Here is a 14,916-nt window from a genome sequence, read left to right as displayed (position 1 = left end):
TTATCTAAGGTGACAACTTAAACACACATCTGGGTGGATTGAGGTACCTGGGTATTTCAGGATTGCCTGTTTTTCTTTATGGACCGCCACCCAGGCCCAAAGGGATCATGAGATTTTTCATACTAGAAACTTCCGTGTGCAGCCACAAGCTATTATGGGCTCTAGCATAGTTGATTAAGTCGTGCGAACTCTTACAGGGTAGACTAGCAGATGTAGGGGAAAGTAGGTGTAACAGTCTATCCATCGTAAGGTGCTAGCACTTCTGAAAGACTATGTCTCGGTCATCCGTTTCTCAAACACCATGTAGTGCGAGAAACCAAACGGAGGCGATCGAGTCTTGTGGGGAAAAGTGCGCAAACCTCTGCAGAGTATATAAACTAATCATGGTTAGCCGTGTCCCCGGTTATGGACAGCTTGAGTATCTAGTACTTGGATTATCATGTGAATCTCAACATGTTACTCTAAAAATTAATTTTGTTGGGTTTTGTTTAATGATGATGCTTAATTGGGATTGAGAATGTTGTCAACCATTCTCAATGTTTAACAACTACCATGATAGTTAAATAAAATTTATTCCTTTGTAGTAGGGGAAATTGGCTTTTCGCAAAACGGTAACCATAGAGCTTTCCACTAGCCAAATATGCATATAGAATAGCCTGTTTCATTCCATTACTCTCTATGTGTTACTTTGCCAGCATATTCCATGTGCTGACCAATTTCGGGCTGCAAAGTTAATGTTGCAGACTTTTCAGACGACGATTAAGGAGTTTTAGGTCGTGGTTCTATACTCAGTGATGCCATTGGAGTTGATGGACTCACTTATCTTCCAAGCCTTCCGCTGTTATAGTTATTAGATGGCCTTAAGCCATATTTATTGTAATAAGTTCTCTATTGAGACACTCGATGTAATAAGTGTGTGATTGCTACTCTGTTATAAATCCTCCGAGTACTGTGTGGTGTCAGCATTACTGATCCAGGGATGACACCTGAGCATAGAGATCAGACTGTTTGACGTCTGGTCGCTACACTGTTACATGATGAACTGCATCCGGCATAATTCTCCATCACCGATCCATTGCCTACGAGCTTTCCATATATCGTTCTTCGCTTAATTACTTTCCCATTGCTATTGCTATCATCACTACAAAATACCAAAAACATTGCTTTTACTACCGTTACCTTTTGCTACCATTATCACTACTATCATATTACTTTGCTACTAAACACTTTGTTGCAGATATTAAGTTTTCAGGTGTGGTTGAATTGACAACTCAGCTGCTAATACTTGAGAATATTCTTTGACTCCCCTTGTGTCGAATCAATAAATTTGGGTTGAATACTCTACCCTCGAAAACTGTTGCGATCCCCTATACTTGTGGGTTATCAAGACTATTTTCTGGCGCCGTTGCCGGGGAGCATAGCTCTATTCTTTGAGTCACTTGGGATATATATCTACTTATCATTATGAAGAACTTGAGAGATCCAAAAACCAAGATCTATCCCTCAACTAAGATGGGAGGTAAGGAACTGCCATCTAGCTCTGCACTTGATTCACCTTCTGTTATGAGTAAGTTTGCGACACCTACACCTGCTTCTGCTATTCGTTCTGATATGTCGCATGTTATTGATGATGCCACTTCTGCTATGCATGATACTTATGATGAAACTACCTCTATGCCTGATACTACTATGCCACTTAGTGATTTTCTTGATGAACAACTTGCTAGGGTTAGAGAAATTGAAAATATTGAATCTGATGATACTGATGAAAGTGATGATGAAGAACCACTTGCCATTCCTAAGGGTTATGTTTTTGATCAATATGCTTCTTTAGCTATTTTAGCTTGCAGAAATAGAACTGAACTTAAAAAATTATTAGCTAAATGGAGTAAGCAATCTCTAAATGCTAGAATGAAACCTGACCCTGCTTTTGCTACTTCACCTATCTTTGTTACTGATAAGGATTATGAATTCTCTGTTGATCCTGATATAATTACTTTGGTTGACTCTGATCCTTTTCATGGTTATGAATCTGAAACTGTTGTGGCACATCTTACTAAACTGAATGATATAGCTACTCTGTTCACTAAAGATGAGAGAACTCACTACTTTTACATCCTTAAAATATTTACATTCTCATTAAAGGGTGATGCTAAGATATGGTTTAATTCTCTTGATCTTGGTTGTGTGCGTAGTCCCTAGGATATGATTTATTACTTCTCTGCTAAATATTTCCCTGCTCATAAGAAACAAGCTGCTTTAAGGGATATATATAATTTTGTGCAAATTGAAGAAGAGAGTCTCCCACAAGCTTGGGGGAGGCTTCTCCAATTACTTAATGCTTTGCCTGATCATCCTCTTAAGAAAAATGAAATACTTGATATCTTTTATAATGGACTAACCGATGCCTCCAGAGATTACCTCGATAGTTGTGCTGGTTCTGTTTTCAGGGAAAGAACACCGGATGAAGCTGAAATTCCATTGAATAATATGTTGACAAATGAAAATAATTGGACACCTTCGGAGCCAATTCCTGATCCTATTCCTAAACCAACTCCGAAGAAGAGGGGTATTCTATTTCTCAGTCCTGAAGATATGCAAGAGGCAAAGAAATCTATGAAAGAACAAGGTATTAAAACTGAAGATGTTAAGAATTTACCTCCTATTGAAGAAATACATGGTCTTAATTTACCGTCTATTGAAGAAACATATAATCCAAATCCTTTACCTATTGAAGAAACTCATGGTCTTGATAACCCGACACAGGTAGTAAAGGTAAATTCTCTCTATAGATATGATAAAGTTGTAATCCCGTTTACTAAAATTGCTAGCTCATGCTTAGATGAGTTTGATAAATTTATGGCTAAGCAAGAAGATTTTAATGCTTATTTTGGTAGACAACTGAAATATAATTCAAATATGCTTAGACACTTGGGTGATTATATGGCTAATGTCAAAGGTGAACTTAAACTTATTAGTAAACATGCTTCTATGGTTACCACTCAAGTAGAACAAGTACTTAAAGCTCAAAAGGATTTGCTAAATGAATTGAATAGTAAAGATAATGATTATGCGGTTAGAGTGGCTACTAGAACTGGTAGAATGACTTAGGAACCTTTGTATCCTAAAGGCCACCCTAAGAGAATAGAGCAAGATTCTCAGAGAAATAATTTAGATGCACCTAGTTCTTCTAAAAAGAAGAAAAAGAAAAATGATAAGACTTTGCATGCTTCTAGTGATCCTATTGTTGAAACACCTGAGAATCCAAATGATATTTCTATTTCTGATGCTGAAACACAACCTGGTAATGAAACTAAAACTAATGATAATGTTAATGATAATGTTCATAATGATGCTCAACCTAGTAATGATAATGACATAGAAATTGAACCTGCTGTTGATCTTGATAACCCACAATCAAAGAATCAACGTTATGATAAGAAAGATTTTGTTGCTAGGAAGCATGGTAAAGAAAGAGAACCATGGGTTCAGAAAACCATGCCTTTTCCTCCCAAACCATCCAATAAAAAATATGATGAGGATTTTGAGCGCTTTGCTGAAATGATTAGACCTATATTTTTGCGTATGCGATTAACTGATATGCTCAAAACCAATCCTTATGCTACCTTATGCTAAGTATATGAAAGATATTATTACAAATAAAAGAAAGATACCGGAAGCTGAAATTTCCACCATGCTTGCTAATTATACTTTTAAGGGTGGAATACCGAAGAAACTTGGAGATCCAGGAGTACCCACTATACCATGCTCTATTAAAAGAAATTATGTTAAAACTGCTTTATGCGATCTTGGAGCCGGTGTTAGTGTTATGCCTCTCTCTTTATATCGTAGACTTGATTTGAATAAGTTGACACCTACTAAAATATCTTTCCAAATGGCTGATAAATCAACTGCTATACCTGTCGGTATTTGTGAGGATGTGCCTGTTGTAGTTGCAAATGTTACTATCTTAACAGACTTTGTTATTCTTGATATTCCCGAGGACGATAGTATGTCTATTATTCTTGGAAGACCCTTTTTGAATACTGCAGGGGCTGTTATTGATTGCACTAAAGGCAATGTCACTTTTCATGTTAATGGTAATGAGCATACGGTACACTTTCCGAGGAAACAACCTCAAGTTCATAGTATCAACTCTATTGGAAAAATTCCATCGATTATATTTGGAGGTTTTGAATTTCCTCTTCCTACTGCCAAGAAGAAATATGATATTCTTATTATTGGGGATGGGCATATCCCCGTTGAGGTAACATAGTGTTATTCAAAATTTCTCTGGTTCCATGTTATTCGGAATGAGTTCATTAACAAGACTTGATCAACCTTGTTAGTGGATTCCTTTTGATGATCATGAGATGGATGAAACTAGAAGGCACAACCTTCTGTACCCCACTTTTACTTCCTGTTATTTATATTAAATAAAATAAAAGTAAATATTTTTCTGTCTGTTATCTGATTATCCTTGCAATATAAAAATACCTCAAAAATAAAAGTTCTCCAAATGCCCTGAAATTTAAATATGATTTTTTCTAGAATATTTGAGAATATTTGGCACAAAGAACACAGCAGGGGGGCCAACCACCTGCCCACGAGGGTGGAGGGCGCGCCCTACCCCCTGGGTGCACTCCCTGCCTCGTGGGCCCACGGTGGCCCTCCTCCACTTATCCTTTCACCCATACACTTCTTCTTCCTCCCACAAACACGAATAACCAGCTCAAACCCGAGTCCAAGCTCGTTTTGCTGCCATTTTCGATCTCCTTGCTCAAAGCACCTCTCACAAAACTGCTTGGGGAGATTGTTCCTTGGTATGTGACTCCTCCATTGGTCCAATTAGTTTTTGTTCTAGTACTTTATTCATTGCAAATTTTTGCTGCTTAGGTGACCCTGTTCTTGAGCTTGCATGTCAAATTTATATGGTCAAAAGTAGTTTTGATGCATGATATAGGCCCTAGGCACTTGTAGGAGTAGTTGCTATCAATATTATTGAGTTTGGTTTACTTTTATTTTGAAGTTACTAACAATTTTCAGAATTTTTCAGAAGAAGAAATATGCTTAGGAAAATGTTCCAAGATGGTTCTTCAAGGAAGCAAGGACCCAGGCTTGCAATGCGTGATGCTGATGATGAGCCACCAAGAGACGCTCCAGTGTGTCCTTGTGAATGGCCTTCTGAGAACTTTATGGATCGAGCGGAAATTATGGAAGAATTCAACGCATATTTGCGTAACGCTGATCTCGTGAGCTTCGAAGAAGAGAAGTGCAGCCAGTACCACAACCTCACCAGTACCTTTGTGAGGAGGTTTGAATTTTCAACTTCACGTAATTCTTCAACTGTCCTGTTTGATCTTTATGATAAATCTTACACTATGGACTTAGAGGATTTTACCACTCCATGCAAACTTCCACAATGGGGTAGTATAAGGGATCCTCGCAAATCTGAATTTAGAGATTTTCTTGCTAGCATAACTGTGGGAGAATCTGGAGATATTACACAAGCTACCATAGGGAGCATTCACTTTCTTGCTATACATTATTTTGATCTCTTCATAGGTAGATGCATAAATGGTAAAGATGAAGCATGTCACGTGTGTGTCCCTGACCTCAGTATTCTTAGGAGTGCTGTGTTAGGAGACAAATCATATAATTTGGGAGCCATTGTTGCATGTAGGTTGCATCTTAATAGACTTAATGGAGATTTCTTTGGTGGAATTTATGCAACCCGCATAGCTAATTTTCTTGGTATAGCCATACCGAAGATGATATTGAATTACCTCCTACTTATCTAGATTTTAATGCTATGGTTCACCACCAGTTTGTCGAGAGGAATGAATCACCTCTCCGGTATCGACTAATCTTTGACAGACGTCGTGATGTCCGTATTACTCTCCCTGCTCCTGCCTTCTTTGATTATCAGGCAAGAGGAAGATATACTATTACCAGAAAGGAGGCAGATGAGCATGAGAGGAGAGAGGAGGCCGCTCGTCGCCATACTGCAGCTCAGCAGGCGATAGCCGCCGCATCGCAGTACGACCCCATCTACTATTATGGATATCTGCCAGGCCAGCCGTGGCCATAGACCAACTTAGGCCAAAAGCCTAAGCTTGGGGGAGTACGTATTTCCCACCGACATTACATTTATGTTCACACACTCATTGCTAGATGTCGGTGTTCATACTTTTTCATTGTATCATTCATGTTAGTTTATTTCCCTTTTTATGCTTTCTTCTTGTGTGTTTAATAAACCTTAAGAAAAACCAAAAAAATTAGTTGTAGCTTTTAATTAGTTTAATTTCCATGCTTGTAGTAGTAATTAAAAAGAAAACCCAAAAAGATTTCCTGTTCTTCTTTTGCTTGTTGGGAGCTTTCCCGTGTAAATAGTTTTATTTCTTTTCTTTTCTTTGGGGGTCGATAGGAGAAGACCATAATTAAATTGTTGAAGTGGCTCTTATATGCATTATTGTTTATCTGACAAAAGAGCCCATATCGCATTGTCTTCTCCTGTTTATTGAATGCCTGCAGATTCCAGCTTAGTCCAATGCACGTGCACTATTATTATTATTCACATCGTTCGATCGTGCAAGTGAAAGGAAATTATGATGATATATGATGGACTGGCTGAGATGAGAAAAGCTGATATGAACTCGACCTCTTTTGTTTTTGTAAATATGATTAGTTCATCATTCCTGATTCAGCCTATTATGAATAAACATGTTTGCAATGACAACTATAGATCATAGTTTCTTGTGCCATGCTTGATTAGCTATGAGTTATAATGGTTTACCTTGTGTGCCAACATGCTATTGAGATAGTTATGATGTGGTATGATAGGGTGGTATCCTCCTCTGAATGATTTAAGTGACTTGACTTGGCACATGTTCACGCATGTAGTTGAAACAAAATCAACATAGCCTTCACGATATTTATGTTCATGGTGGATTATATCCTACGCATGCTTGCATTCGGTGTTGATTAATTTTAATGCATGTTCATGACTGTTGTCGCTCTCTAGCTGGTCGCTTCCCAGTCTTTTGCTAGCCTTCACATGTACTAAGCGGGAATACTGCTTGTGCATCCAATCCCTTAAACCCTAAAGTTATTCCACATGAGTCCACTATACCTACCTATATACGGTATCTACCTGCCGTTCCAAGTAAATTTGTATGTGCCAAACTCTAAACCTTCAAATAAATATCCTATTTTGTATGCTCGAATAGCTCATGTATCAACTAGGGTTGTTCGTATCTTCCATGTTAGGTGGGTTATTCTCAAGAGGAGTGGACTCCGCTCCTCACTCACGAGATAAATGGCTGGTAACCGGGATGCCCAGTCCCATGCTTTATGCAAACTAAATCAAAATAATTGCAAACAAAACTCCTCCTGGGACTCTTGTTAGTTGGAGGCACTCGTTGTTTCGAGCAAGCCATGGATTGATGCTTATTGGTGGAAGGGGGATTATAAACTTTACCATTCTGTTTGGGAACCGCCTATAATGTGTGTAGCATGGAAGATATCGCCATCTCTTGGTTGTTATGTTCACAATGAAAGTATACCGCTCAAAATATTATCCACCTCTGTTTCAAAACCGAGCTCTGGCACCTCTACAAATCCCTGCTTCCCTCTTCGAAGGGCTTATCTATTTACTTTTATGCTGAGTCATCATCCTCTTATTAAAAAGCACCAGTTCGAGAGCACCGCTGTCATTTGCATTCATTAGTGTTAATTTACATTGAGTATGACTTGACTGGATCTCCTTTACCATGAATTACAATGTCTAGTCAGTCCTTGGTCTTTAAAGGTGCTTTGCATTTATGTTTTGCGGTCTCAGAAAGGGCTAGCGAGATACCACCTTGTTATATCATATTATGATTGTTTTGAGAAAGTGTTGTCATCCGAGATTTATTATTATGGCTCGCTAGTTGATTATGCTATTGATATGAGTAAACTTGAGACCTATGCGTTATTGTGAATGTGGTTAGTTATAATCTTTGCTGAAAACTTCAATGCTGGCTTTACATATTTACAACAACAAGAGCAAATAGAGTTTGTAAAAGTTTTTCTTTTTCACTTTCAGTTTGTTAACTGAATTGCTTGAGGACAAGCAAAGGTTTAAGCTTGGGGGAGTTGATACGTCTCCAACGTATCTACTTTTCCAAACACTTTTGCCCTTGTTTTGGACTCTAACTTGCATGATTTGAATGGAACTAACCCGGACTGACGCTGTTTTCAGCAGAATTACCATGGTGTTATTTATGTGCAGGAGCAAACGTTCTCGGAATGACCTGAAACTTCACGGAGCCACTTTTCAGAAAATAAGAAAAATACCCGCAAAAGATGAAGGCCAGGGGGCCCACCACCTGTCCACGAGGGTGGGGGCGCGCCCTCTACCTCGTGGGCCCCCTGTTGCCTCTCTGACTCCAACTCCAACTCCAATATTGAGTTTCGGGGAGAAAAAACTAGGGAGAAGAAATCATCGCGTTTTACGATACAGAGCCGCTGCCAAGCCCTAAAACCTCTCGGGAGGGCTGATCCGGAGTCCGTTCGGGGCTCCGGAGAGGGGAATCCGTCGCCATCGTCATCATCAACCATCCTCCATCACCAATTTCATGATGCTCACCGCCGTGCGTGAGTAATTCCATCGTAGGCTTGCTGGACGGTGATGGGTTGGATGGGATCTATCGTGTAATCGAGTTAGTTTTGTTAGGGTTTGATCCCTAGTGTCCACTATGCTCTGAGATTGATGTTGCTATGACTTTGCTATGCTTAATGCTTGTCACTAGGGCCCGAGTGCCATGATTTCAGATCTGAACCTATTATGTTTTCAACAATATATGAGTGTTCTTGATCCTATCTTGCAAGTCTATAGTCACCTATTATGTGTTATGATCCGTTAACCCCGAAGTGACAATAATCGGGATACTTACCGGTGATGACCGTAGTTTGAGGAGTTCATGTATTCACTATGTGTTAATGCTTTGTTCCGGTTCTTTATTAAAAGGAGACCTTAATATCCCTTAGTTTCCATAAGGACCCCACTGCCACGGGAGGGTAGGACAAAAGATGTCATGCAAGTTCTTTTCCATAAGCACGTACGGTATGACTATATTCGGAATACATGCCTACACTATATCAATGAACTGGAGCTAGTTCTGTGTCACCCTAGGTTATGACTGTTACATGATGAACTGCATCCGGCATAATTCTCCATCATCGATCCATTGCCTACGAGCTTTCCGTATATTGTTCTTCGCTTATTTACTTTCCCGTTGCTATTGCTATCATCACTACAAAATACCAAAAACATTGCTTTTACTACTGTTACCTTTTGCTACCGTTATCACTACTATCATATTACTTTGCTACTAAACACTTTGCTGCAGATATTAAGTTTCCAGGTGTGGTTGAATTGACAACTCAGCTGCTAATACTTGAGAATATTCTTTGGCTCCCCTTGTGTCGAATCAATAAATTTGGGTTGAATACTCTACCCTCGAAAACTGTTGCGATCCCCTATACTTGTGGGTTATCACCACTCCACGCACCTCGTCGTGCCTCCTAGTGAAGAGTTCGAGCTCGCCCGAGCTCCGGCCGTCACCACACTCGTCGCCGGCGACATTTCCAGCCACCCCAGCTCCACCCACTGCCACCACTCGACGCGGCTCACTCCCACTCCCCGCATCACGTAGATGTGCTCCTCCGTCGTTTTGGTCGCCGGAGCACAAATCCTGCACTGCCCCGCCGCGTTTGGCCTCACCGGCGGCTAAACGCCGGCGAGTTTGACCCCGCTGACCACGTTTGACTCCGGGTGGGCCTAGTTTGACCCCCTGGGTCTATGACAAGTGGGACCCGCCTACTAATTAAGTTAGGATTAGGACTAACTAAAAATTAGTTAAACTAATGACACTAACACGCGGGACCCACTGGTCAGGTTTGACCTGGACCGTCCCCGTTGACTGCTGACGTCACCGTGACGCAATGCTGACGTAGTAATCATTTACTGGATTTATTCTTATACAGGAAATTCCAGAAAATGTTCTAAACTTCAAAAATTCATAGAAATTAATCTGTAACTCCAAATGCAAAGATTTATATATGAAAAATGATTAGAAAAATCCAATCTTTGCATCTGTAATATTTTCATGCATGTCAGAACACTTTAACCTTGCTGTTTAAGTGAAACAAGCTAATGCACTAATATGACTTCGTATCATGAGCTTTTATTTGAATCTTTGATTCAAATGGACTCAAACCAACCTGTTTTAGAATGCATTAGCCAAAAAACACAAGCATATTGCCATGTCATAGCATGCATCATATTGTTGCATATTGCCATGTGATGATTGTGTTCCGTTGTGTGTTTCGTGGTAGGTTCTGCCTCCGAGGATACCTACGAATATCCGACTGAAGGGCAGTACCCTACTACCACTCCATCAGGCAAGCAGCCCCATTGATCATATCGATACAAATCCCATGTTCTGGCTCCTGCTCTCATTTACTGCATTAAGACAACAAGGTTTCAAACTATTGTGTGCTGCGGTAGTTGACCCCTTTCCTCTGCATGACCTATCATTGCCACAGTATCTAGATGAAACCCACTAGCATGTGTAGGAGTTGATTGAGCCATGTCTGTGTTTCCTACCTTTCTATGCCTGCTATGCTTAGAGTTGTGTCGGGTCTGGTTCATCTAGGTGATGGGCTAGAGTGAAATGAATATGTCGGTAATGTGAGTGATGTGTTGAACACGATTTGGTAAAGGTATCGATGAGAGGCCATGTAGGAGTACATGGTGGGTTGTTTCATTGGAACCGTCCTTAAGCACCAAGATCTATATGTGTGATTTAAGAACCAATTACTACCATGCATTGGGATCCTTAATTGACCCTCTCGGCTTCTTAACCACCCTAGTCCTCTGTCCAGGAGTTGCAACTAGTTTCTGGTGTTTGTAGGATATGTGTTGGCGGCCGTGCGTAGCGCTGACCCTAGGGGTGGGCTATGATGCGGTAGATACACCACGGCACGGTGTACCGAGTCGCCCGTTTGGTGTCTCGGGAACCCTGTACACATCATTCGGGGTCGTATGTGGAAACCTCGACCGGACTCCCTGTGGATGGAACCTGGATAGGCGGTAAACCTGGACTAGAGACTTGAGTGTTTAGGTAGGCCGGGGCCAACACCCTCTTTGGGCTTCCGCTTGAAGGTTGCCGAGTACATGTCGTGTAAACGATGATAAGTGGTGAGAGTGTGTATGAAGAAGTACACCCCTGCAGGGTTAACATCATCTATTGGAATAGCCGCGTCCGCGGTAAAGGACTACTTGGTTGCCTATACAGTTCATAGACAAGTAAATGGATACTCCTAAAAGCCTCAAGACAAGTGTGAGTGCTGTGGATGGCCCTTCCGTAGAATGACGGAGGAGGATCCTCGGTAGCGTATTGTTGTGGTGAGTAGTGGACTCATGTGCGCAAAACATTTACAAGTTGCTATCTCGTAGGATAACTTAGCCAAGAGTAAAAGCTAGCTTGCTGCAATAACCCCACTATCCTTCTTGAGAATGTTGCATGTATAGTAGGATCTGTTGTAAGACTTGCTGAGTACCTTTGTATTCATGTTTGCTTAATTACTGTTGTAGAAGAGAACACCGCCCCCTCCGATGGGTTCTATGTAGATCTCGACATTGACGAGTGACTTGCCACCCAGGTGGTGATCCTGAGCCGTGAAGGGCCTTGTAGATAGACAGGCTTCGTCAAGCCTTCTTGCTTTCTAGTTGTCTGTACTCAGACAAGTTTGCTTCTGCATGTGCTTGTATGTTTGTATGACTTGAGTGTCGGGTCGTGTGACCCTACCTGTATGAACATATGATGTAAGGCTCTCTGGAGCCTTCTAAATAAAGTACTTTGAGTTGTAGAGTTTTGTTGTGATGCCATGTTGTATTTATACATATCGAGCATATTGTGTGTATGTTTGAAATGATTGGTATGTGTGGGATCCGACAACCTAGTCGTTTATCCTTGGTAGTCTCTCTTATGGGGAAATGTAGTCTTGTGCTTCCATGAGCCATAGTAGTCCGCTACAACCTGGTTCACCGGAGTCCTGCTAGCCCAGCACTACTGCTCCAGAACACTTAGACTGGCCGGCATGTGATTCACTTTGTTCTTGTGTCTGTCCCTTCGGAGAAATGTCACGCGGAGACATCCGGAGTCCTGTTAGCCTGCTACAGCCCGGGTTCCCGGAGTCCTGTTAGCCCAGTTGCTATAGTCCGGATTCATACGCTGTTGTCTGACATGCTCGAGATTGATTCATGTATGCATGTTCCCATAAGTTAGTGCCACTTTGGGTTCACGACTAGTCATGTCGGCCCTGATTCTCTATCATATGGATGCTAGCGACACTATCATATACGTGAGCCAAAAGACGTAAACGGTCCCGGGCCATGGTAAGGCGACACCCGTGGAAATACCTTGCGTGAGGCCGCAAAGTGATATGAGGTGTTACAGGCTAGATCAGTGTGACTTAGAATCGGGGTCCTGACATTCTTCTCCGGAACCGGTTCCTCTAACATAGAAAAAGAAAGTCATGGTGCTACAGTGCTAGGTTAGGGACTGTTAGCAGGTAGTTATCAGATTGTTTATGATTGGTATTTACTATAGATATAAATAATTTTAATTAATTTTAATTCACCATCAATTTGTTTGTATGTAATTACTATAAATATATAGAGTAGATCATCAATTTACAAATTAATTTAAATCGTTTATGGCTAAAACGGTTGACGTCGGACAATGCCTCCATCAATTTGACGTTGCAGATGCCCGAACACGCCTGCAACATCAAATCCAACCCACTCTGGCCCATCCGACCCCACATAAATTGAATGTTATCCACACTTCGGACGAAACCCTAGCTACATTCCACCCCCCTACTATGGTATGAAGCTTCTCTTTGGCGTTCTCCGCTATGTCGGCCATTGGATCCGACTCCGAGATATCATCATCCGAGGACTGGGATTTCATCCCGTGTAGCTCCAAGGAGCAGATGGTCACCTGCCCTGCTCTTCGACGCTCCCAGGAGGAGTTCGCCCTCCCCCGATCGTTCGGATCCTGAGCCAGTGGATTTCGACGCATGATAGATGCCTCGCCAAAAGTGGTCACCACCGAATGGCACAACCCTGATTTGGAGAACCATCTAGGTGGCACCTCGTCCCCACGACGTCGGGCGTCGAAACGGAGGCCATATGCGCCTCCTTGAGTTGCCCAATCCAAAATGGAGGGGCGGAAAGCCCGCCGCGCGAGGCTGCGGAGGCGTCTTTAGCAGCCCGCATGGCGGAGGCGGCTTTGACAGCAGCAGAGGAAGCCCTCTGTGCCCGTATAGCCCAGAGGCGGCAAAGGAGGGCGATGAAGGAGATGACAAAAGAGCAATGTCGGGCGGTCTGTGCTATGGATGGACTGCCCTCCAAGGAGAAGGCCGAGAACAAAGATGCATCGGACAACTCCGACAGTGAGCAGATCAGGTCGAATCCATTTCGCGTCTTTGACCGCTACTGCCACACGGATGATGGAAAGGGCAAAAGCGCACATGGATGAACTTCTTTCATTGTCGCTTGTTGGTAATTAGTAGAGCATGTCAACTTTTGGTAGTTTGATGACATGTGTTCAGCTACATATGTATGTTGCATGCGAACAACATGAATTTGAGGATTCAGTTTGATATATCTGATTATGAAGAATAAAATTTATGTGATGTTCAGTCACTATCTGCAAATGTACACGAACGCGTCCGCATGCGTTTAGGGGACATGATTTCCTACTTGTTGTAGTTGCTCTAAATCTCCTCCTCGGACGTGTGCCTTCGCTGGTGCAGCTACTCTGTGTCGTCGGCTCGTCGCTAGCTCCGGCCAGGTTCACAATCGCTGTCACCTCCGTCTCTATGATGTTTTCTTTCTCTCGGAATGCTCTCAATCTTTATTATGTGTATAGAAAATACGTGAAGAGAGAGCTTGATAAGAGCAACTCCAACGGGCCGACCCAAACAGACATGCATTTTGTCAGTTTTTTGTCCATTTGGGTCGATGAAACGGACAACGGCGTCCACTTTTTGATTTGAGTCTGCATGTGCACCCAACGGGTGGCTTGACGCACTTTGCCATGTTCGCCCTGGCATTTCGTCGAACATGTAGCAGGCAGCGGGGTTGGCAGCGGCTAGACGGCCGATGGCTACAGTGACACAGGAGGTCTAGGCCGTCGAGGTCGGCGGTGCCACTGCTAGCCGTCTCCGGGGAGCTCACCGGCGAGGCATCGCCGGAGGAGCTGTAGTACTCCGGGGTGACAGCACTGGCGCTGTAGTCGGCACTGGTAAAGTCGACGGCATTAGCGCTAGCACTGTCGTCCGCACCGGCGAGGTCGAACACATAAGCGCTGGCCCCGGCGGCGGCGGCGGCTGCGCCGACGCGCTGGATGGACTTGGGCGACATGGTGGCGGCCGGGAGGTCGAAGGGGAAGCGCACGGGGAAGTTGACGTCGGCGGCGGCAGATGCGCCCTTGAGACAGAGCAGCGTGGCGTCGTAGGCGCGCGCGGCGGCCTTGGCGGTGGAGTGGGAGCCGAGCCATATCCGCGTCTTCTGCCCCGGTGCCCGGATCTCCGACACCCACGCGAGCGAGCACTCAACCCGTGCTGGCTGCAGCCTTGCCCGTCCTGCACCGGGCCGGCTCCGCCTCGGCCTGTGGCCCGCACCAGCCGGCTGCGCGTCCGCGACCGTCTGCCCTCCGCGGCCCCTAGCGACCGGCTCATGGTCCCCCTGCTGCCGACAGTCTCCACGCCCGCGGCCACATCCCGCCAGCTCCGCCCCTCGCTCTTCGCCCGCCGGCTCCGGCTCCGCTCCGCGGCCAGCTTCGCGCGCGCGCGCCGGTC

At 43.4% G+C, this 14,916-nt stretch overlaps 1 protein-coding gene across 1 annotated transcript in view; it reads right to left on the bottom strand.

Moving 5' to 3' along the window:
• Window positions 1–13,932: 13,932 nt before the first annotated feature.
• The window catches only part of LOC119315643 (dehydration-responsive element-binding protein 1H-like), a 2,682-nt gene continuing 1,698 nt past the window's right edge, over window positions 13,933–14,916 (bottom strand). Inside the window, exon 2 of the mRNA XM_037590184.1 lies at window positions 13,933–14,895. Within this exon, the coding sequence (XP_037446081.1) occupies window positions 14,054–14,895 (842 nt within the window). The 3' untranslated portion in view covers window positions 13,933–14,053. The remainder of the gene's footprint in view (window positions 14,896–14,916) is intronic.

This window comes from Triticum dicoccoides, chromosome 6A (assembly GCF_002162155.2).
Source record: "Triticum dicoccoides isolate Atlit2015 ecotype Zavitan chromosome 6A, WEW_v2.0, whole genome shotgun sequence".
Taxonomy (NCBI): Eukaryota; Viridiplantae; Streptophyta; class Magnoliopsida; order Poales; family Poaceae; genus Triticum; species Triticum dicoccoides.
Note: the sequence above shows the minus strand (reverse complement) of the source record. Positions and strands in the feature narration are given on the sequence as shown.